Below are 23,271 nucleotides of genomic sequence, written 5' to 3'. Positions count from 1 at the left end.
ACAGAGCAGTTTTTTTTTTTCTTTTTTTTTTTTCTTTTTTTTATTTAGTGTTTTGTGGTCAAAGGTCAAGGACTGCCACATCCTCATTTTCCTCTTCAGTATTCATAGTAAACACTGGTGAGCAGATGTCTGTCTGAATATGCACAATCCAGTGGCATATGCTTGTTTGTTTGTTTTTTTTTTAATTTCATTGTGTTTATGTTGGTTTTTGCCATTTAGACTTTGGAACAGTAAAGAGAAATATTGAATCATGTACTTCTCACTGATTTGAAGTTTTCAGGCTTGTAAAGGAAACAGAAGTGCAATAAATGTACATAATAGGACGTGAATGCTAGATATCAAAGTTCAGAATCCATATGATAGGTCTGTGTGACAAACAAAAATTATATTTAAACAATTACATACTGATGATCTTCCCTTCTAGGAAATTAAATAAGGAATAATTAAAGGGTTAGTTCACCGAAAAATTTAAATTCTGTTATTAATTGCTTACCCGCATGTCCTTCCAAACACGTAAGACCTTCGTTCATCTTCAGAAGACAAATTAAGATTTTTTTTTTATTAAATCTGAGAGCTTTCTGCCCTCCATAGACAGCAACACAACTCTCACGTTTAAGTCCCAAAGGTAGTAAGGACATCATTAAAATAGTTCATGTGACTTCAGTGGTTCAACCTTAATTTGATAAAGCTATGAGAATACTTTTGTGCGCAAAGAAAACAAAATAACTTTATTCAACAGTTTCTTCTCTTTCATGTCAGTCTTCGACGTGCTTTCATACCACAATACATGCATGTGGCTTTAACATAATAATTCAGTAGTTGAATTTTGTTCATTTTTAACTAAAAAAAATGCTTTGTGGTACAACTTAAAAAAAGAAAAATCTATCAATAAGATGATTGCAATTTTATTGTAGTTTTACATATTGAAATTTATTTCTATAACTTCATTTACCTAAGTTTAAACTGTCTTTAAATTTCACCTTCTCTTCCAGTGCCAGACTCTGTTAAACCCAATCCCAGCATCCCTTCAAGCCCCATTCTGACCCTGAACCTGCCTGTACCCTCTGCTGCCACCACCAGCAATGGCAAGCGTAGCCCTTGTAATTCCCTACAACAGCAGTTACCTCCATTACAGCAGCCCAGTCCCCGATATGTGCCCAGAGAGGTTCCTCCACGCTTCCGACAGCAGGAGCAGAGGCAGCTACTGAAGAGGGGTCAACCTTTACCTACAGGCGTTCTGAACCCGACCTCTGCTTGCACTCAGTCCGGGGTCATCTCCCCTCCCGAGACGCCCACCAGCAAAAGGCACACGGGTGAGAATTGTGTTCTGTTTTTAAAAGAGAGACGAAGATATTTATTTTGACACGCTTTTCACTTGACCAATGTCAGGTCTGTGAATAGAGATAGTGGTATTTTTTTTATTTATTTATTTTTTTTTTTAAATTGGTGACTTAATGGAGAGATTGTATTCCTCCTCATGGCCCAGCTGGGATATAGAAGCGTAGACGAGCTATGATTTAAAGGCCGAGGGTAGGATTGTGTCCCCCACCCTGCTATGCCCGAACAAAGCCTGGCATTGACCTCTTAAGTCTCATTCTAAGCCTGAGGTCATGGGAGCGGCATGGTTGAGGGACTCTGTCTCTAGTGTTTTTTGCAATTATTGTTTACTGGTCCCCTCCCCTACATCCCTCTGGTTGATGACTGAGAGTGTTTGCGATTCACTCCAATCTGGTTTAACGGCAGGTGGAAGAGCAGAGCTTGGACAGAGGGGAATCCCTGGGAACATGGGCTCACCAGCTGTTTCATGGCTCCTAATGGCTTTGTCAACTCTTGAATCATTATTGTCTTCACTGTTTCATATGCATTAGATTTTCTGCCAATTAATATTTTAGATATATGCTTCTGGGATTCAAATACCAAAAATCCAAATCCAGAGAACAAGGTTTATTTGAAATTGTAAAAAACAAAAAAGACTGCAAAAAAGCTATGGTTTAATTTTGGAATGTGCAGAACAATTTTTAAAAATAACTGATTAGTCAGTGGTTTCCCTTTAATAATAATTAGTGAATGAATAATTTGTAGAGAAGCCCTATATGGTTTCGTTCTTACCTGACCCTGATCAGACACATTTCTTAAGAGCATGAATATAAGATAAATTGCTGTATTCAAAAACAGTCAGTTGTCTTTCTATAGGTTTTTAAGTCTTTTTACACTGCATCTTTACTGACAATGCAGCCTTCCCGTAGCTCAAACAGTAGAGCACAGTGTTAGAAATGGCAAGGTCATGGATTTGATTCCCAGGGAAAGCAAGAACTGAGCAAATGAGTCCCCTGAGTACAAGACAGGGTTTTACTGTGCAAACATTCTAACAACAAATGCACATCATGTTAATAAGTAAATAAATGTATGCTTGGAAAGTAGATGGAGTGGAGCTGCACGATTAATCGGTTAAAGATCGTGATCTCGATTCAATCACCTACGTAGTCTTGTTTCTAAATGACACCAATTTGTCTATGTCTATTAAATTTTTGATGAAGTCATATCGGAACATTCAAAAACTATGAGCAGTTATTATGTTTAGGTGTGAAAGAGCTTCACAAGCAGTCTTTTCAACCATTTATAGTTATGATATAAACACTGATATCTTTTGTAGCGATCAAAATACAGGAAATCATCTGTTGAAAGTAATTTTCACTTCAAGTTGGCGCTTCAAATAACGTTTGTTGATTGCAGTGTTGATAACATTGCGTTAAAAACATATTTGTCCAAAAACGCCAATTCATTTAGTAATGAAACAAGTGAAGTATTTGTGAGTGAGTCATTGATTCATTCATTTTAGAGATTTATTCTAAAATGCTGACACATTCAGTAATGAAACAAGTGAAGTATTTATGAGTGAATCATTTAAGGAATTTGTTCAAAAATGCTAATTCATTCAGTAATGAAACAAGTGAAGTATTTATAAGTGATTAACTGAATCATTCATTCAAGAGATGTCTTCAAAAATACTAATTCATTTAGTAAAGAAATAAGTATTTATGAGTCATTGAATCGTTTATTCAAAAGATTTGTTCAAAAACGCTGATTCATTCAAGTAATAAAACAGGAAGTATTTATGAGTGAGTCTTTGAATCATTCATTTCAAACTTTTTAATTTTATTTTAAATGTCATTCACATTAATAAAACATTTTTGAATAGACTGCAGCAATTAATATTCTGTCACAGCCTCTAATAAATGACATGTTATTTTGCTTAGTTCAGAATCGTGGCAGAATCGTGATCTGAAAAAAAAAAAGTGATTCTCAATTCATCCAAAATTGTGCAGCTCTAAGATGGAGACACTATTACAACTAAAGAGAGTACAAAAGAGATCTAAGTCCACTTTCATGTATGTGCAGTGTGAATACAAAGAAAACTAAGTTCTTTCCTATTTTGGGTCAGCTGAAAAAGTTTAGGTTCTTGGTTGCAGAATGTGTTATACATAAATGTTTCAGTGCGATTTTAATATATTTTTGTTCTTTAGTCTTAAGATATCTGAGGCAACAGAACTGTGTGATGTTAAATATGTATCATTTAATAGTTCAAAGCACAACTTTTGTATAAGTGTTGTATGCTGTAGTCTTGCAGTTAGATTTGATTGGTTTTGTTATAGGAAAGGCATTATTGAGACAAGTATAGCGTAGAAGGCATGCTATATTAGAAAGGTGATGCTTGAGTTATTTTACAGATATGATCTCATCCTTGTCTAAACTAGAGGTGGTCCCTGTCTCACATGCCAGCCCCCTCTGTGGTATCATTAGCGCAGTGTCTCCCCAGCTGATACCCGTCTGGGTCTTTCTGTCTCTCTCTCTCTCTTTCTCTCTCTTTCTCTCTCTCTTACTCTTTCTGTAACTCATTCTATTTCTTTCTGCTTTCTCTCAGCGCCCTTCTAAAAGAACACTGCGATCTGACTTTGACAAGTGGAAAACTTGACTGATGAGCTTTTAAAACATGTTTGCCATTCCACTCTTGGGAAGAAGTGAGGCCTTTAAGAGAATTAGTATGAAAGTTATTTTCAGACAAAATAGTCTTTTACGTCACTGAGACTTTGGCAAGAGAAAGGCTGGCACTGGAAAACTATAATTGTAGACTGTATTAAGCAAATGTTGGTAGGTACCAAAAAATTGATAGGTAAACATTTCAGTTCCCCCATCCCCTTTGGGTCTGCTGTTATTTTCCAAAGTTTGGAAATCCCACTTTCTGGGCATTCATCAGTGCAAAAAACAAAATGCAAGTAATTGTTCAGCAAATTACTGTTCCAGTTAAGACATAGGCACTACAGGCAGAAGCAGCATCCTGCTAAAGACTTTCAGACACAGCAGTTGCAGAAGTAAGTTGGGGTCGAATGGTTAAAGCATTTTTCTCTCACTTACTTTTTTGAGGCTAGTAATGTGGAGCCACTCTCCAGGTATATAAACTCCCACTTACGTCTTCTGGTTTGTTTTGTTTTGCAAGGATGCTCAAGTAACAAGGTGAAAGGAAAAAGCCTCTGCCTTATGTGCGATTAATTTATCATGCAGCCTTTTTTCTCTGTTTTTCCTCTCTGTAGGGAAAGTGAATGTGACTAATAGCGAGAGCGAGCAGAGGAGGGTGTGTGAGGAGAAAGTGAAAAAGGGAATGAAAGCAAGAGAGACAGAATTGTAGACAGCAGCCTTGTTTTCTTGGCTGCATTTCAGCTCTGATAAAATGGCGTCCCTGAGAGTGGCTGGCTACAGGAAAATAAGTCGCTGGATTGTCTGAGCACCATCAAAATAGAGAAACATGTGGTTACTTTCTTTGCCATGTTCAAAATCAGTGTTTTTGAGATGTTGTTCAGCAAACATATCAGCTTTTCTGTTGATATGAAAACACTACACCTAAGATGTCAGGTTATTCAAAGCTTGCAGTTTTGCCAAGTTGATCTAATGCCATTTCAGCTCAATTGTTTCTTTGTTAATAATGCTAAATAAATCAGTGTTTGCATGGTTGATGTTGAAATGCACTATAGCCTGACAGCCCTGTGTGATAAGGGTGCGTAAAAAGAGGAGATAAGTGTATAGATGGAAGAACTGCATTTTGGCAGACTGGGCAATATCATAGTCAGGCGATATCATAAACCCCAAATCTGTTTGAGCTGACAAAAAAAATAAAAAAAACATTTTAAAGTCTTGGTTTCATTCCAGTAAATGAACACTGTTCCACCTCAGCTTTTAAAGTAATTTATAAAAGAATACACTAGTTGCTTAAGAAGGCATTCACCAATGAAATGAATAAAAATTAATGTTTTTTTTATAAATTTATTTATAAAATAAAAAAAGTAATGTTTAACTAAACATTAGGTTAGTCTTGGGCACCATGTTTGATTTAAGCAGTGAATCATATAGCTGCCACATGCCCCTTTAATGGGGGCGGATAATACATGTGCATACTGTTTCTAAGAAACACTCTCAGTGGTTGTGGAGAGTGCGGTTGCTTTTGCATTGTAGATCAATGCCCTCTTTTTGCTCTATACCATAATTTGCACACCATCGATTACCTGCTGGCTCATGATTGATTATAGCTGGAAAGAAGCAGGCTGGATGTATGTGTGTGTGTGTGTGTGTGTGTGTGTGTGAGAGAGAGAGAGAGAGAGAGAAACATGTACATCTTGGTTTAGTATGCATCCTCATGCATGTATCCGTGGAACATGTTGAAGCTTAATTTTTGTGTGGACTTGGCAGGCCACAAAGAATGATGAATGACGTTCTTGTCTTGGTTTCATTCCAGTAAATGAACACTGTGCCACCTCAGCTTCCCTTTCAGTGATGTAGATGCTAAAATAAAATTAATAATAATAAATTAATAATTATTATTTTATATATAGATAAATGGAATCCTGTACATTTTTATCTCTTTTTGCTTTAATAAAATCCACCATGTGTATTTGTTTTACAGGACTTCCCCATCAAAGTGGACTGGGAGCCCAGCATGAGAATTGTCTTTGGAGCATCCCAGTCACAAAAAACAGCAGCAGCAACCAGGATAAAGTGAACATTAACTGTAACGACACAGACACTTGGCCTTCCAATATATACGGCAAGAGCCACCAGACACCAGAATGCACCTTGGACGCTGAACGCACATCAGAGGTCGTCAGCAACAGTAGCAGCACTATTATGGCTACAGGAGCTAGCCAGCAGGGTCATTACCCAATCAGCAAAGCCAGCATTAATCTTTCTTCTAGTATGGTCTCTAGTCAAAATGGCCCTACCAGGGGCTGGGTCTCAGAGGGAAAGATTGACTTGTCCATGGGCAGTAGAGGGCAGTCCAGTTGGGGTGCCTCTAATCTGAACCTGAATCCCAGTGCCAACCCTGCTGCTTGGCCAGCTCTTGGACATGAGGGGCCTGGGGTAGGTTCAGGCCCAAGTAGCATGGTTTGCTCAAATCAACTTTCGCTTAGTATGTGTGGCCAAGGAGGAGTGGCACCACCACACGGCACCAATGGAAATGGTAGCATTGGTTGTGTCAATGGAAACCTTGTAGGGGACTGTGCATGGGGCAACCCGGATATCCCAGAACAGCATCAGTCACCAACAAATAAATCTTTCAACATGAAACCTCCTAACCTTAAAACTGATGGACCAAATAACACTAAACCAGAGCCAATGAGTCCAGTGAACAGCTGGAGAGGAAACCTCAGTCAGTCACCTACTGAGGCTGTCAGCGAAGATGGAACTGCCTTCTGGGACAACAGAGATGCCAAAAATGGAGAATCAAAGGACTCAGGCTGGGATTCTGCAGGCGTCTCCTCTTGGGGGAAGGGAGGAGCTAGCAGTGGTAGCAGCTGGGGTGACTGGGGCAAACAACCAAGCACTGAAGGTACAGGATGGGATGCTAACGATGGTCCTTCCCAGGAACATATGAGTTCCTGGGGTCCTGATACCCCAGCAAGTGAGGGCAGCAGGGATAGTAGTGAGGGCCACCCAAGAAGAAGAGAGAGGTCCTCAAGTGATGATTTGGCCCCTTTGCTCCCAAGGCAAGACTTGGACCCACGTGTCCTCTGCAACACAGGCTGGGGACAGACTCCAGTTCGCCAACACACTGTTTGGGAAATGGAAGAAACTCCAGACAAAAAGAGTGGTGCAGGGACTGAGGTCTGGGGGTCTTCCTCCAACACACCCTCAAATGGACCTGCACCACCTCCTCCTGGATGTGCCAGTCCCAACCTCAGTGCACCTCCTAGAATGGAGACGAGCAAGAGCGAGGGACCTTGCAGATCCATGCCAAATTCAGGCTGGGGAGGATCAGTCCCAGCCTCTGCCCAGCCTAACAGTGGATGGGGGGAACCTCCTGCAAATAAAAAGGTTCCAAATGGATCAGTATGTGGCTGGGGTGATCCTGTTGCTGAAGGTCCCAACACCAATGGCTGTAATGGCCAGTCTTGGGCTGAGGAAAAGTCCCCTAGCTGGGATGATGGTACTTCTCAGAAGAAAATGCAAAGTTGGGGTGATAGAACCAAAACTTCCTCAGGCTGGGGAGGTAGTGGCAGCGCAAATAGTGGAGAGTGGGGTGACCCTACAGAAATGCGGAAGAATGGCTCTGGAAGTTCCTCTTGGGACCCTGACAACAGAAACTGGAAAGAAACCCAGAGAGGGTGGGGTAAAGCAGCACCAGCACAGGGTGGTAGTTGGGGTGATGCTCAACATTCCAATGGTTCAGCCCAAGGTTGGGGTGGAAAACTTCAGGAGCCCACTTGTGGCAACGGTGGAACTGGAGGCATAGGATCATGGGGCGGCCCAAATTCTGTGAAACAGAGCAACTCTGGCTGGACGTCGGGAGGACGACAGGATATCGGAGATGAGGCCACAGGCTGGGAGGAACCCTCTCCTTCCTCTATTCGTCGCAAAATGGAAATTGATGATGGGACCTCCACCTGGGGTGACCCCAGTGCTTACAGCAAGAGTGTGAACATGTGGGACAGGAATAACTCCCAAAATCATCCAGGAACTAGCAACAGTGGCAACAGTAATAGCCTCACTGGGCCAAACAACAACAGCAATCATCACCAACACCACAGCCAAGGTCCCACTCAGAACCATGTCAGTGGTAGCAACAACAATGGCTCACCCAGTCAAGGTGAAACTCCTCTCAGCAGAATACCCATGGTGAATCCAGGTAAGACAATGTGTGTATTTTTCTCTTTAAAGCTAGATTGCTAGCTAAATTGTTGAAGTCTAAGTTTTGTTGTCCACTGTCAAAAAAAAAAAAAAAAAAACATCCACCAGTTAAGATGCCTAAGAGAGTGTTGTGCTGCCAGCTGGTTCAGGTTTGAGCCAGGAATTAAATGCCTTCTGCGTTCTAGCCCTGTTATCATCCTCAAGATTTTCTTTTTTTTGTTTCAGTCTTTGCCAACACCGGTGGCTAATTTAGGATATTGATATTTAAAGTCTGACTGTGTTTCAGAGTGTCTGTTTGTTTTACAGATTTTCAGCTAGTAATAAATTTAATCTCTTTATTTGATGTAGTGCACTTGCTCTGTTTTGTATTATACAAAACAAGTAAGACAATTATTTTGATAATCGATCCAATGATTATTTGAACATACAAACCCAATTTTATTTTCTGTTTTTTAATTACTGTATTATAAGTTACTATACTGATGTTTTATTCTCTATCAGGCTGGGGAGACCTCCCTAATGTACAGCCAAACACAGAATCCTCTTCATGGGGTGAGTCAGCCAATTCCAACCCTTCTGTGGACAATGGAACTTCAGCTTGGGGCCAGCCCTCTAGGGGCTGTGGGGGATGGGGTGAAGGTGGCCATGACTCCAGTGGACCTTACGGCAGAGGAAATGCACCTGTTGGATCAGGCTCCTGTCAGGAAGGTAATGAAATGAAAGAAACCTTTTCATATTTAAGCACTCGCTATGATAGAAGTTTGGAAACTAAGACATTGCTGATACGTAGATGTGCTGAATTCAAATATGTTATTTGACTTTATTTTTTGCCATTTAAAGATAACCTTAAACTACACTGACCTCTGGTGGTTGAATAAATCCAGTATTGTTCACATTACCTCACTTTAAATTTGAAGTTAGTGTTTTTTTTTCTGCTAAATACTTTATGTATGCCATTTACACACTGAGACAACTTCTTTGTTATTCGTATTATAAAATATAAATGGCTCTCTTGCAGTCTCTCAACCAGTGGCATGGGTTTGGGGCAGGGCTATCTGTTTATCCAACCAGTGACAAAAAGGGGCAGTGTTTGGGAAGCTTGTGTGAAAACTTTGATTTATGTTTGTAGTTTCGTTTGGTCACCCAGGTTTTTCCTTGGATCATACTTAATAAACAATGTGTAACAAAATATTTGGTTTTGGGCAGACCAAATTTAATAATTTAGTCAATAATTTAGTTGGTCATCCACTAATCTAATCATAGATCAAAATGTATGTAGTGGTTATGGCCCTGATTATAAGCAGTCTTTTACATTCGTGTTTTGCCAGGTCCCAAATCTATGCAAGATGGCTGGGGATCAGGAGGGGAAGAGATTGGCATGAACAATGGCCAATGGGATGCTGATGATGGTGACATGTGGAACAGTCCTACATCCCAAGACTCCTCTTGTAACTCCTGGGGTCAATCCAAGAAGGGCCCACAAAGGGTAGGCCATTTGACGCCAAAGAGTGCTCTGTCTTTTAGTGTCTCATCCTTACTGTGTGGTTTCCTGTAGAATTCTTTTTTGTTCAGAACTACTAATCTATATGTATTTAACATACATATTATTGCTATTGTTTGTTCATTACAGGGCAAGGTCTCCAACAAGCAGGATGATGTTTGGATTATGACCAGACTTATCAAGCAGCTTACAGATATGGGTTTTCCAGTATGTCAAAACCACAAAAATTTACTCTGAGAAGACTACTTGCTTAAATTATTATAAGATATGTAAAATAAATCTTTTTTAGCATAACAAACATTTTTCTTTTACCTGGTGCAGAAGGATCCTGCAGAAGAAGCCCTGAAGAGCAACAATATGAATCTGGATCAGGCCATGAGTACGTAGTACACTATGAAGTTAACCCATAACTGCAGACAGACATGCAGTGAGTCATATGATCTTGGCCTAGAACACTGATTATATACTTGCCTTTCCTCAGGCGCTTTGTTGGAGAAGAAAAATGAACTGGACAAACGGGGGATGGGCATGTCAGACTACAGTAATGGAATGAATAAGCCCATAATGTGCCGACCCACAAACCTCTCCAAAGACCCCTCACTGGATCGTGCCCCCTTCCTGGACAAGGTATAGCTTTATCTCAAACTCTTTTTTGGAAGTCCAAGAAATTTTCTGAACTGGTGTAGAGAGAACTCAGATCTAGGTAAATTTTACAGCTGGTTTTTGCAATGTGTTTTCTTTTTTCTCAGGACGGTAGGCTGTCAGATGATGCTTCAACCTCACCGTTTATGCCTTCTCCTGGCCTCAAGCTCCCACTGGCCAATAGCAGCCTCCCTAGCCACGGATTGGGTGGGGTCTCCTCCGGCCTTTCCATGCAAAACTTGAACAACAGACAGGTGAGTGTTGTGAAAGATCTGCAAAGGGCATAAGCACATAAGAGTTTTACATTTAGATGAAGCTATAAAGCTGCATTGTCTGGTGTATTACCCTACATTTTTGAGTAAAGTTTGCATAATTTTTACTTATTTGTTTTGAAAAGTTGTTAAAAAGACACTAATGCTGGATTGGTAAAATACAGTTATTTGTCATTTATAATTAAAGATATATAAACACTGAAACGTGACTCTTCTGGTTATGTTTTATTTACTGTATGTGAAATTAATGTTTGTTTATTTATTTTAGTTGTTTATTTTAATCTTAAAGTGGCAAAAGAATTTGGCATTGTGTTCAGTTCAATGTTAAAAGCACATTATTTTTTTAAGAGACTGCATTGTAATAGAGATTTTGTTAAATTTGTGCTGAAATTGATCTGGAATATTTTTCCTGTTTAGTGCATCCAGCCCTTTAGAGTATATAAATGCATTTTATTTGTATTGATCCCCACTCCCACTCTCTTTGTTTTCTAGATGCAGAATGGAATGTTCGGCACTAACGGAGCAGCACAAACTCGGGTCATGCAGCAGCAGGCCCCTCCCCCTCAGCCACCAGTGCCACCTCTTAGCTCCGCCCAGCCTAGTCTACGTGCTCAAGTGCCTCAGCTTCTCACCCCTCAGGTACAAACTGCACATATTATATCAAATTCCAGTGTGCCTGTATCTGACAACTTAAAGGCACAATATGTACATTTTTTTTATTAAAATATCCAAAAATCGTTATCGTTATCGAATATCGTTATATATTTTGTTGTTACTTACATTACTCCCAGATGTTTCCAAAAATGTTTCAAATCCAGAGAAATAAGAATTTAAGTCGTGTAATGAACTGTCATTGTGTCGCCTGCCAATGACGGCACACACAGTTTTATTTTGTATTTTATTAAAGACGCTTTATTTTGCTATGTGTTTATTTATTTGTTATTTACTCACCCTCAACTTGTTATAAATGCTATATAAGTTTCTCTGAAGCATATAGGTAACCAAACAATAGGTCTCCTCAAAAATGGCCAAAGAGTTGAGATATTTTTCCTATTTAAAACTTGACTCTTCTGTAGTTACATCGTGTACTAAGACGCCTGAAAATAGTATCCCTGTGCAAGCAGGTGTGGTCACGTTGGTTATGTTGACGGAATTTAGCCTATTTTCAGGTGCAATATCATTGTGCCTGCTGCACCCATGGTACTGCAGCAAAGTTCCTTGATTATTACACTGGAATGAGAGTATAGTCCCTAGCCATATCAGCCTAGAAATTCGCAACTTTTCATTTTCCGTCAGTCTTAGTACATGATGTAATTACAGAAGAGTCAAGTTTTAAATAGGAAAAACATTGAAACTCTTTGGTCATTTTTGAGCGAGATTCTAACGGTCTAATCAGATTCAATGATCTATGCTAAAAGTGCTACCGCCAGACCCGGAGATCGGCTGAATGGATTTGAAAACGGTAAAACTCAGCTGTTTAACTCTAGGGGAGTTGGCAAATGAGCCTATTTTCAAAAATAGTTGCGTGTTCCTTTAAAGAGGTAGTTCACCCCAAAATAAAAATTTGCTCATTTTCATCAGGAATCATCACTAATGAGAAAATTAATCTGATATATTTAAGATTTTATATGTCATTAATAAAAGCAATTTTGTGATATTCACCAAAAAGTCAGATTTCCTTGTTTCCACTAAAACATATAATATTTTCTTTGGAACACTTTCAAATCACGTTGGATAACATGGATTATCAGGTTTTTTTGTTTTTTTTCTCTAGGTTCAAGCACAGCTCTTACAGTTTGCGGCAAAAAACATTGGACTGAATCCTGCACTTTTAACCTCACCAATAAATCCTCAACAAATGACCTTGCTCTACCAACTACAACAGCTGCAGGTGGTGAGTTACACAGTTCACTCTCCTGCTCTGCTGTTTCCACATGAATACCAATGATTGTCATCTACCCACTGGCCTGTCTGCAGAGAGTGAGATGCTAGTGCTTTCTGTCTTAATAATGACCCCATCGCCTTTCTATCATTATTTCTTTAGATTTTTCTGTATGTTTCTCCTTTTTCACCTTGTGTCTTTTTCTCTTTCTATCAGGCGTATCAGCGTTTGCAGATTCAGCAGCAAATGATGCAGGCTCAGCGTAATGTCTCTGGTCCCATCAAACAACAAGAGCAGCAAGTATGACACACATACACTGTAATTTTACTGGCTCTGATATATATACAGTTACAGTAATTCCAGTTATGAAATATTAGTTGATAGCTATCTTTTGGTGACTATGACAAATAATGTTCCATATACAATGAAAATGATTATCGCTGTCGTTCTCTCACACAGGTTGCACGTACAATCACAAACATGCAGCAGCAGATCCAGCAGCACCAGCGTCAGCTGGCCCAGGCTCTGCTTATGAAACAGCAGCAGCCTCCACCTTCCTCTCATACTGGCCTGCACCCAAACCTTGGAAAGGCAAGCCTGGACACTTTCACGGGTCACCCTCAGACTTCAGGCCTCTCCGTCTCAGACCTGCAGACCAAAGAGCAGCAGTCTTCTCCAAACTCCTTCAGCCCTTATACACTCTGTAAGAGAACAAGCCTCATGTGCACACATACCTGCATGCTTATGATTGCTGTGTGTGTGTGCTTTTTTTACTTTATTTTACAATATCTGTTATGCATGTTCCATGTACTTACTGTAGTAATGCCAGTAAATTATGCAGGATTACAAGCAAATAGCACTAAGACAAACCCTAACTCTATAGTAAGTACATGTTGTTAATTGATATTACTCAGTAATTATTAGGGGCCAAGCACCGAAGGTGCGATGGCACCTATTGTATCCGTTGGCGTTATTATTATTCTCCTTCTTCTTCCTCTTCCGCCGCAAGTCTATGGCAGCCCATAGAACCGCTTGCGGGAAAGTTGTATAATTTTGCACACTGATAGAGGACAGTCCCAACCATTAACCATAGCAAGTTTGGAGTCTCTAACTCAAACTCTCTAGCGCCACCACTTGTCCAAACTTTCAAAAGATTTATGCTAATAACTTTTGAACCGTAAGCCACTCAACAAAAATTCTTTTTTCCTCTGATTCCTTGGCTTATGCCGAGTTGAATGGACACCAAAATTAAAAAATCGTAAGGTTTAGTTTTTTTTCGCTATTCTCAATTGTTCGTAAAACCTACTTTTTCGAACTCGTCCTAGGCTGTTGCACCGATTGTCACAAAAATTGATCCAGACCATCTTCAGACCACGCTGGCAAAAGTTATGGAATTCAAGTCGATTCGTCCAGCCGTTCACGAATAACACGCGAAAGAATTCTACGAAAAGCTAGCAAAAATCAATGTGAGGCTATATCTCCGTAATAGTTTGTCATATTGACACCAAACTTGGTGTGTGTTATAACAAGCATGACCTGAGCCTACCTGCAGTGTTTCGGTGCAGTGGCCCCTAGTGGTCAGGAGATACGAAAAATGGCTATTTTTCTTTATAACGTCTGAATGATTTGTCCAAAAATCACAAAACTGGTCTCTTTAGATTCGGTGTGTCATACCGAGTCGAACCATATCCAATTTTCCCATGTCAGCCATTTTGGGTGTCGGCCATTTTGAATTTAGCTTTAAAATGTTGTATCTTGAGAACGGATTAGCGTTACAAAAATGTTCGGCACCATGCCCTGAATGTACATAAAAATTTTGGGGCCAGCGCCACCTTGTGGTCAAAAGTTATAACGAAATTTCAAAAAATGCTAATAACTTTTGCGTACATTAGCCTATTGAAATGAAACTGATTTTGATTCATGTTGAAAACCTACTTTTTCGAACTCCTCCTAGACCGTTAGTCCAATTTTCACCAAATTTGACTCAGATCATCTTCAGACCATGCTGACAAAAAGTTATGGATTTTGTGTCGATACACGAAACCGTTTTCGTTTAGCGCATCAACGAATTTACTGGAAAGATGCCAAATTGCATCCGAGTCTGTATCTCTGCAAAGCTTTGACATATTGACACCAAATTTTATATGTGCTATTGTCACCACACTCTGACCAAGCCACATCAATTTGGTAACAGTGCCACCTATGGGTCAGAAGTAATACGCCATTCACTAAACATTAATAATGAAATTTACAAAAATGCTAATAACTTCTGTTTACATTAGCCTATTAGAATGAAACTGATGCCAATAGATTCCTTGGGTCAAGTCGAGAACATTGATAGCCATTATGCCGAAATTGGCCAAACTTCTTGTCCGCCATTTTGATTAATGTACAAAACCTACTTTTTCGAACTCCTCCCAGACTGTTAGTCCGATCTTCACCAAATTTGACTCAGATCATCTTCAGACTATGCTGGCAAAAAGTTATGAATTTCGTGTCGATATACGAAACCGTTTTCGTTTAGCGCATCAACAAATTTGCTGGAAAGATGCCAAACTACATCTGAGGCTGTATCTCTGCAAAGCTTTGACATAATGACGGCAAACTTTGTGTGTGTCATTGTCATTTCACACAGAACACGTCACATCAATTTGAAAACAGCACCACCTGTTGGTCAAAAGTGATAAGCCATTAAATAATATTATTGGTTGTATTTATGATTTTTCAGCCATTTCAACTGATATTATCCTAAAATGACTTTAGTTACTCATTGTTACAGTCGGTCTGTTGCTCCTTGCCATGCTTAGCTCCTCATTCTGCCTCTGTTGTGCTTGGCCCCGCAATTGCTGCTTGCAGCTATATTTTGTATTTGTAATTTTTAATAGCTGATTAGTTGAGTTCTTTATCATAATAAAAGCATTTTTTGTAATTACAGTAGAACTGTCAATTTAAAACATGCAATGCGATTTGCATTTTCTATTTATGTTTTTTTTTTTTTTTTTGCCTTAACAGTGTAATGCCTTTGAATTATCTTCATTTGGGGATTCATTGGGGCTTTTCTTTGCAAATATGGGTGTAAGTGAATAATGTGTAATAATAATATTTTGTAACAATATTGTGTAATAAATTTTATTTTATTTTATTTTTTTCTTATTTATTGATTGACCAGGTGTAGTTTTTTAGTTATTTTGGTCTTCACCATTGTTTTTCTGTTTGTTTGGGGGTTTTTTTCTCCTTGTGTTTATGTGTGTGAATTTGCACTAATCTTCTTGTCTCTTTGTCGCCCCCCTGTAGCTGGTTTGAACCCGAACATGAATGTAAACTGTATGGAGGTGGGAAGTCTATCTCTCAAAGACCCCCCTCAGCCTCAATCCCGGCTCTCACAGTGGACTCATTCAAACTCCATAGATTCCCTGACAGCTAATGCTCAGCACTTGGAGGCAAACCTCAATAAGCACGGTATTAATTTATTCATTGCTCCAAACATATTATGGACTTGATTTAATCTAGAATGTCAAGACAGTCATATGATAGCCTCTAGATCTAACATCCTTGAAAAGACTTCTGCTTCCACAAACAACATTCCACTCAATGAAAACAAAGCAATATCTTTAATCATCAAACTCCAGACACTGAGTCACAAATTCTGTCCCTGAGATTTGTATATTTCAAAAGGACAGACAAAACTCCCTCTCAAGTTAAGTGCTTGCAGACATTCCAGAGTTATTTTTGCTCTGAGTCAGCGGGGCCTTTTAAAATATTACCCTTCCTTGGCATTTGTTTTCAGTAAACCTTGCCTGAACAGTAAATCCAGCCAAACCGCAGCAGTTTACTGGAGTGAGTTCAGCTGAGGACAAAAGCTCAAGCCTGTAATCTTAAATTTTATTATTCAGATTGTATCTTTGAAGATGGTTGTTCTTTTTGGAGAGGCAAAGTAGCATTTCGAATATTGGCCATCAAAATATATATCTATGTTTGATTTGCTTAGTCTCTAAATATTGTATTATATGATGTTTTTGAGTAAAACCTCCTGTGAATATACAAATTAAAATGACTATTTTTTTGTTTTAGGTTCAATCTCTTCTGCTCAGTCCCATGTGCCTGGAAAGAGCACCATGGAAGATACCTTCAGCCCATACAATCTGATGTCAAGCTCTGAATCCCCCACTAGCACCTTGGTGACTCCAGAGAGCTGGACACAGGGCAAAACTCCCAATGAGAAAATCTCTAGTAACTCCAATATCAGCTGGCCTCCAGGTAAGCTTTAGTGGCATATTATAATTAAAAATATACATATTGCTGTTGGTCATAGTGATTGTAGACCAAATATAAGCAACCTGTGGCACACATGCCAGCTTTGGCTTGCAATGGGATAATCACTGGCACACGAGCAATAAAATAAAGTCCCTCAAACCTGCATATCGACATAGCCTGATTCCTCACAGCCTGATTTATTAAATTAGGAGCTTTAAATACTTATAAAGTGTTAGAAACAACTAGGGTCGGGTATCATTAGAATATTATCAATTCCGATTCCGATTCTGCTTATTGATTCTGATTCTTTTTCGATTCCTGGTTTTGATTCCAATGTGAATAAAAGATGATATCAAGCATATTTGTGTTGTATTTATGTTGTATTTCTGTATATCATGTTTCTTTTTTTGATAAACATTTAGTTGCAGCTGAATACCATGAACAAAAATCAACAGGCTACATAAAAACAAGTTTCACTTAAGAGCTGTTGCAAAATAGAGCTGTGTGATTCTGGAAAAATTGGGTTGTTGTTGTTGGAAGTTTGGTTCTCTTACGATTCTGAAGAAAAAAAAACATTAGACAACTAGACAAAATCACATGTAGGCCTAATTTGTAAGTAAATGATTCAATGATTCATTCAAGATTTACTTGGTTCATTACTGGATGAATCAGTGTTTTTGAATGAATGATCAAAGACAAATACATTATTAACAGCCCCCTTTCGCCATCTACTGGCATAACAACGTAATCAATAAATCTTTAACATTATTTGGAATGTCAAATTAACTTTTTTAAAAGGATGATTTACTCTATTTTGATCTCTACCGTACATATCAGAGTTTATATCCAGACTATGAACTTTTATCCCAGTACTTCTGTGATTATCTAAATGTTTGTAACACAGAAATAATGAACTGTGTGGTTGAAAAGACCGTGAAACTCTTTCATTCATATACATGACAGTGGCTCTCTTTAGGTCAGCGGCAGCACGAACACAGATTTGAATGTTTAAATCACACTGGTTGTACGATGCACAGAAGAAGGGTTGAGGAATCAAACAGATGAATCATTGTAATTTAGGAACAGAATCACGTTGGTATGTGAATCGTGTTTGTGATCTTTAACGATCTGTTAAATTAAAATGCTTTGTCATATTGATGGTGTCACATCTATTGCAACATGTTTAGCTTATCATAAATATTATAGGCTACTTTGCTTTTTCGACTTCTGATCGCAAGTGTAGCCATACTTTGGAGCACTATGCGCTTACATCAGCAAGAAAGGTCCTGGCAGATCGCTAGGTCGGGTTCTCACAGATGAAGAAAAAAAAAAAAAAAAGAACCGCATATAGGAATCGATAGGCGAATCGAAATTGTAATTTCACAAGAAGTATCCGATTCTGGAATCGGAATCTATTTTTCAATACCCAACCCTAGAAATAACCGCGATAGTAAACAAATTCACACTAGTTTTCGGGTACAGAAATCAAATAATCATTCAGTATAAAATAACACTGCATAGTGTTCACTGTAAGTTAAATATTGATTCATCTTTGTTAAAGTTGTTTTGTTGTTCGATTAACATAAATGACATAGACAGCAGCAGTTATTTATAGGCTGCTATCCCTTTAAGACCTAATGCATGGAACCAATATACTGTTACATCTGCGTTTTCTTTCTCCACTGTTTACATTCATTTAAGACGCGACAGACTGTGTTTACGAGACTCTGTAATGAGATGGGTATTTCCAGATAATTTTGTGTTTATGTGTATGTTCAAGCGCAAGGTGATACGCAAGATAAATGTTTTTCTGCATTTGTGTGCTATTTGAAATGTGGCTCTCTATGTGTGCAAAATTATGTTTTTTGAGGAAAACATTACAGCATGTGTCTCCATATAATGGACGGATATGGTGCCCCGATTTTGAACTTCCAAAATGCAGTTTAAATGCAGCTTCAAACAATACCAAATGCGGTTGTAAACTATTCCAGCCAAGAAAGAAGGGTCTAATCTAGCGTAACGATCGGTTATTTTCATTAAAAAAATACAATTTATATACTTTTTAATGTCAAATGCTTGTCTTGTCTTACTCTGTCTGGACTGTTTTTTTTTCCAGTTCATGACAGTTAGGGTATGTCAAAAAACAACCATCTCATGTTCTCCCTCAACTTCAAAATCGTCCTATATCGCCGTTTTACCTTTTTTGTTAAGGGTGTTTGATCTTCTTTGCATGTTCACTTTGCAAAGACTGTGTCGGTACTTCTGCAGCGATGTAGGATGATTTTGAAATCATTTTTGAAGTTGAGGGAGAAAATACGATAGGAGTTTTTCGACATACCCTAACTCTCTTGTGCCAGAATACACAGAGTTCAGGGAGAGCTAAACAAGATGAGCATTTGGTGATTAAAAAGTATTTCAATTGTATTTTTTTTTTTTAATGAAAATAACCGATCGTTTCACTAGATAAGTCCCTTCTTCCTCGGCTGGACTCGTTTACAACCACATTTGGGATCGTTTGAAGCCGCATTTAGTTGTCCAGTTGTGCTTAATATATTTGTGGAAAATGTGATTTAAAAAATATAGGTGCATTGTCAAAATTATATACTTTTAAAGTTCAAACGATATACTTTCACACTTTGATAGTTAAACTTTGCAAGTAACGTGCGAATCGAATGCATACTAAACCTCAGAGCCTTGTTTGTTTCAATCACAGTCATGTAAATGTCATGTCTTATGTAAATCGTTATAGAATGTTTTATCGTCAGTACACAGCTTTAAAACCAAGATGGTTCTTGCTTTCTCTCAGAATTCTGCCCTGGGGTGCCATGGAAAGGTTTGCAGAACATTGACCCCGAGAATGACCCCAACATGACCCCAGGAAGTGTTCCAAGTGGCCCCACCATTAACACTAACATACAGGATGTGAATCGCTACCTGTTACGGGACAGGACTGGAGGTGAGGGATGATTAATGGCACATTACAAAGTTATAACAGACCAACAGAGTGTGTTATATTTACTGGTAATTGAACATTGAACTCTCCTGCTTTTTTAACTAAAGCTATAACAGAAATTACTGATTAAGGATTATTACACAGTAAATGTATGTCACTGTTTCTCCCTGCCCCTTTTGCTGTCCACTTGGGACAAATGCCCATAATAGCTTCATCCCCATCTCAGAATGGGACTCTGTCTTCCTCGAGTGAGTGGTCAGTCAGTGCCTGTAACTCGTTCGGTCTGTACTCTCAGAACGAGAGGGACACTAACAATCCAGGTACAGCCCTAAATCCTAAACGATCCTGCCCCACACTAGACCTGCTTACCCTTATTTGGCCCCCATCCTTACACCTGGACAGGTCCCTCACCAAGCGTGTGTTCTCCTAAAACCCAGATTTTCCATTGTTCTTATACTTTTTCCTGTTTTAAATGTTGATCATTGTCAGAAACAATAAACTACACACACACACACATCAGCAAAGCTGAAATTTCTGGCACCCATTACTCCAGTCTTCAGTGTCTCATTTATCTAATATGCTGTTTTGGTGCTCAGTACATAATTTTCAGTCATAAAATTATAGTTGTGCTGCTTAGTATGTTTGTGAAAACTGTGATAACTTTTTTCAGCATTCTTTGATTAATAGAAATTTAAAAGAAAAGCATTTATTTTAAATAAATGCCTATTTGAATGGACTTTCTCTACCCTGCTGTGGCTGTTTGCATATCCCCAACCAGAAACAATATTGTTTTAACCAACCCTTAGAGGCAAAGATGGGCAGTGAATGTACCTGCTGCTGTTATTTATTTGTCCCTCACTTTCTTCCATTCCTCCCTTTCATCAGGTAAACTCTTGGAAATGAAGTCTACCTGGTCCCCTGGACCCATCTCCCACACACAGGCCTCTTTATCTCATGAGTTATGGAAGGTTTCCCCAGGGACACGCAACTCCAGTGCTCCCTCACGCCCCCCTCCAGGCCTGACCAACACCAAGCCCTCCTCCACCTGGGGAGGAAACTCTCTTGGCCTCAGCCAGGGCTGGACCAGCTCTTACTCTTCAGGTGAATCCTCAGTACACCTGTGTGGTACAAAGCAGCAAAACCACTTGTAAGGGTTCTGTTGTAGTGTGGCCGACCAGTCAGATTCCTCTGTCTATCTCAAGTTGTGTGTTTAGAGTTGCAAATGGGCAGAAGTCAAGAATGTAGTGGAAAATATGGTCAGCTGCAAACATGTTTTTCCAGACTTGTCTCTCTTTTCCTTTTGGTATAGAAGGGGGAACTTGGAGCACTGACAGTCCCAACAGAGGAAGCAGCTGGCTGGTGCTGAGAAACCTCACTCCTCAGGTGCATAGAGCAAACAATTTATATTACTGTAAAAATTAATATAATTTATTCAGATTGATATTGCATGAGAGTACAGGACTGTATGTTACTTTTTATGTAACAAAATGTAGCATTATTCATTATTTTAGGTTTAAATGTTTTTAAGTGCTATTTAATTATTCTTTAACGTAAAGATTTTAAACGTTTAAAAACATTTTTTTTTACTGCTGCAATATGTCTTGCTGTTTGTCCAACATCTCTCACATGAGTATAGTAGAAGTTTAGACACACAGTGCACCTCAACAATATCAATTTCATAACACTGGCCCAGTCAAAAATAGCCGTAGGCAGGCATATTCTGATCATGTGTTTGCAGTGGTATCTATGTTTCATTTTTCAAAATTAAAATAAGAGGTTCTTAGCTATACAGGGCTATTAGACTCCACACTTCAAAATCTGTCCAGTCAGAGGATATCAAACATATTCTGAGCACATTTTAGAACACATATTGTTTTCATTTGTCATTCACCTCCTAGCAACGAGGCACAGTTTCAAAGTGTTCATTGTGCTTGTAAAGTCTGGTAGTGTGTGATCCTCAGATGTTTAGTGTATGATGCCAATTTTTTCTTCTTAAATCATTTACTCTGTTGGCAAGCCTATGATGCCTACAGTGTTTAAAATCTGTTCAGATTTTAAAAGTAGTGTAGTGTATTCCAGTCTTTGTGTTTGTTTTTGCTATAACTTCATAAAAAAGTGCATTTCCGAACCCTTGCATTCCCTGCATTTCTTTTTTACTTTATTCCGTGCGTTTTTAAAGAAGTCCACTTCCAGAACAAAATTTACAGATAATTTACTCACCCCTTGTCATCCAAGATGTTCATGTCTTTCTTTCTTCAGTAATAAAGAAATTGTTTTTTGAGGAAAACATTTCAGGATTTTTCTCCATGTAATGGACTGCTATGGTGTCCTGAGTTTGAACTTCCAAAACGCAGTTTAAATGCGGCTTTATATGATCCCAAATGCGGTTGTAAATGACCCCAGTCGAGGAAGAAGGGTCTTATCTAGTGAAACGATTTTAATTTAAAAAATACAATTTAAATACTTTTTAATCTCAAACGCATGTCTTGCCTTGCTCTGTCTGAACTCTGTGTATTCTGGTTCAAGACAGTTAGGGTATGTTGAAAAACTTGTCCCTTAATTTAAAAAAATCATTTAAAAATCATCCTACATCGCTGCAGAAGTACCGACAAAGTGAACATGCAAAGAAGATCAAACACCCTTAACAAAAAAGGTAAAACAGTGATATAGGGCGATTTTGAAGTTGAGGAAGAACATGAGATGGAAGTTTTTCTATATACCCTGTCATGAACCGGAAAAAAACTGATTTCAGGCAAAGATAAGACGAACGTTTGACATTAAAAAGTATATAAATTGTATAATTTTTATGAAAATAACCGATCGTTTTGCTAAATAAGACCCTTCTTCCTCGGCTGGGACCATTTACAGCCACATTTGGGATCATTTGAAGCCGCTTTTAAACTACATTTTGGAAGTTGAAACTTTGGGCACCATAGAAGTCCATTATATGGAAAAAAAATCCTGAAATGTTTTCCTCAAAAAACAAAATTTCTTTACGACTGAAGAAAGAAAGACATGAACATCTTCAAGGGGGTGAGTACATTTTCTGTAAATTTTTGTTCTGGAAGTGGTCTTCTCCTTTAATGCAAGAACACATTCGCTTTAAACAGCCCCTTAGCACTTGAATATAAATAACAATGAATTTAATAATTTATCTATGTGTGTGCATCAGATTGACGGCTCCACCCTGCGGACTCTGTGCATGCAGCACGGCCCTCTCATTACCTTCCATCTGAACCTGACACAGGGCAATGCTGTTGTACGTTACAGCTCCAAGGAGGAAGCTGCCAAAGCCCAAAAATCCTTGCACATGTAAGACTACAAGCTCTTCTACAGTATACTTCTCTGACACCCTGTCCTAAATGCGAGACTGCAAGTGCACATGAAGAGTGCCATTTGGGACAGGGCCTGAGAGAATGTTCGAGAACAGCATTTATTTACTACTTAAAGTGTTAGCCATATGTTGTTTCTAAATTTAAGTCCTGTATTTTTGAAAACCCTCTAGGTAAATGTGTGTTACATCGTCTTTCTGTCCTCAAGCTGATTGCATGTGTTATTCTTCAAAGAAAGCTTTTTAATACTTGAATCTCTT

General features: G+C 38.8%; 1 protein-coding gene across 3 annotated transcripts in view; it reads left to right on the top strand.

The window, feature by feature from the left end:
* Positions 1–23,271, top strand: part of tnrc6c2 (trinucleotide repeat containing adaptor 6C2) — a 48,343-nt gene that overhangs the window by 18,196 nt on the left and 6,876 nt on the right. For all 3 annotated transcript variants that reach the window (XM_051111493.1, XM_051111494.1, XM_051111495.1), the window contains 18 exons: positions 993–1,313; positions 5,954–8,173; positions 8,677–8,883; positions 9,504–9,661; positions 9,806–9,883; positions 9,998–10,055; positions 10,158–10,303; positions 10,426–10,572; positions 11,083–11,229; positions 12,365–12,484; positions 12,689–12,772; positions 12,932–13,175; positions 15,767–15,931; positions 16,544–16,729; positions 19,533–19,682; positions 20,565–20,780; positions 20,989–21,062; positions 22,852–22,991. In XM_051111493.1, the coding sequence (XP_050967450.1) occupies positions 993–1,313; positions 5,954–8,173; positions 8,677–8,883; positions 9,504–9,661; positions 9,806–9,883; positions 9,998–10,055; positions 10,158–10,303; positions 10,426–10,572; positions 11,083–11,229; positions 12,365–12,484; positions 12,689–12,772; positions 12,932–13,175; positions 15,767–15,931; positions 16,544–16,729; positions 19,533–19,682; positions 20,565–20,780; positions 20,989–21,062; positions 22,852–22,991 (4,861 nt within the window). The remainder of the gene's footprint in view (positions 1–992; positions 1,314–5,953; positions 8,174–8,676; positions 8,884–9,503; positions 9,662–9,805; positions 9,884–9,997; positions 10,056–10,157; positions 10,304–10,425; positions 10,573–11,082; positions 11,230–12,364; positions 12,485–12,688; positions 12,773–12,931; positions 13,176–15,766; positions 15,932–16,543; positions 16,730–19,532; positions 19,683–20,564; positions 20,781–20,988; positions 21,063–22,851; positions 22,992–23,271) is intronic.

This window comes from Labeo rohita, chromosome 6, assembly GCF_022985175.1.
Source record: "Labeo rohita strain BAU-BD-2019 chromosome 6, IGBB_LRoh.1.0, whole genome shotgun sequence".
Classification (NCBI taxonomy): domain Eukaryota; kingdom Metazoa; phylum Chordata; class Actinopteri; order Cypriniformes; family Cyprinidae; genus Labeo; species Labeo rohita.
Note: the sequence above shows the minus strand (reverse complement) of the source record. Positions and strands in the feature narration are given on the sequence as shown.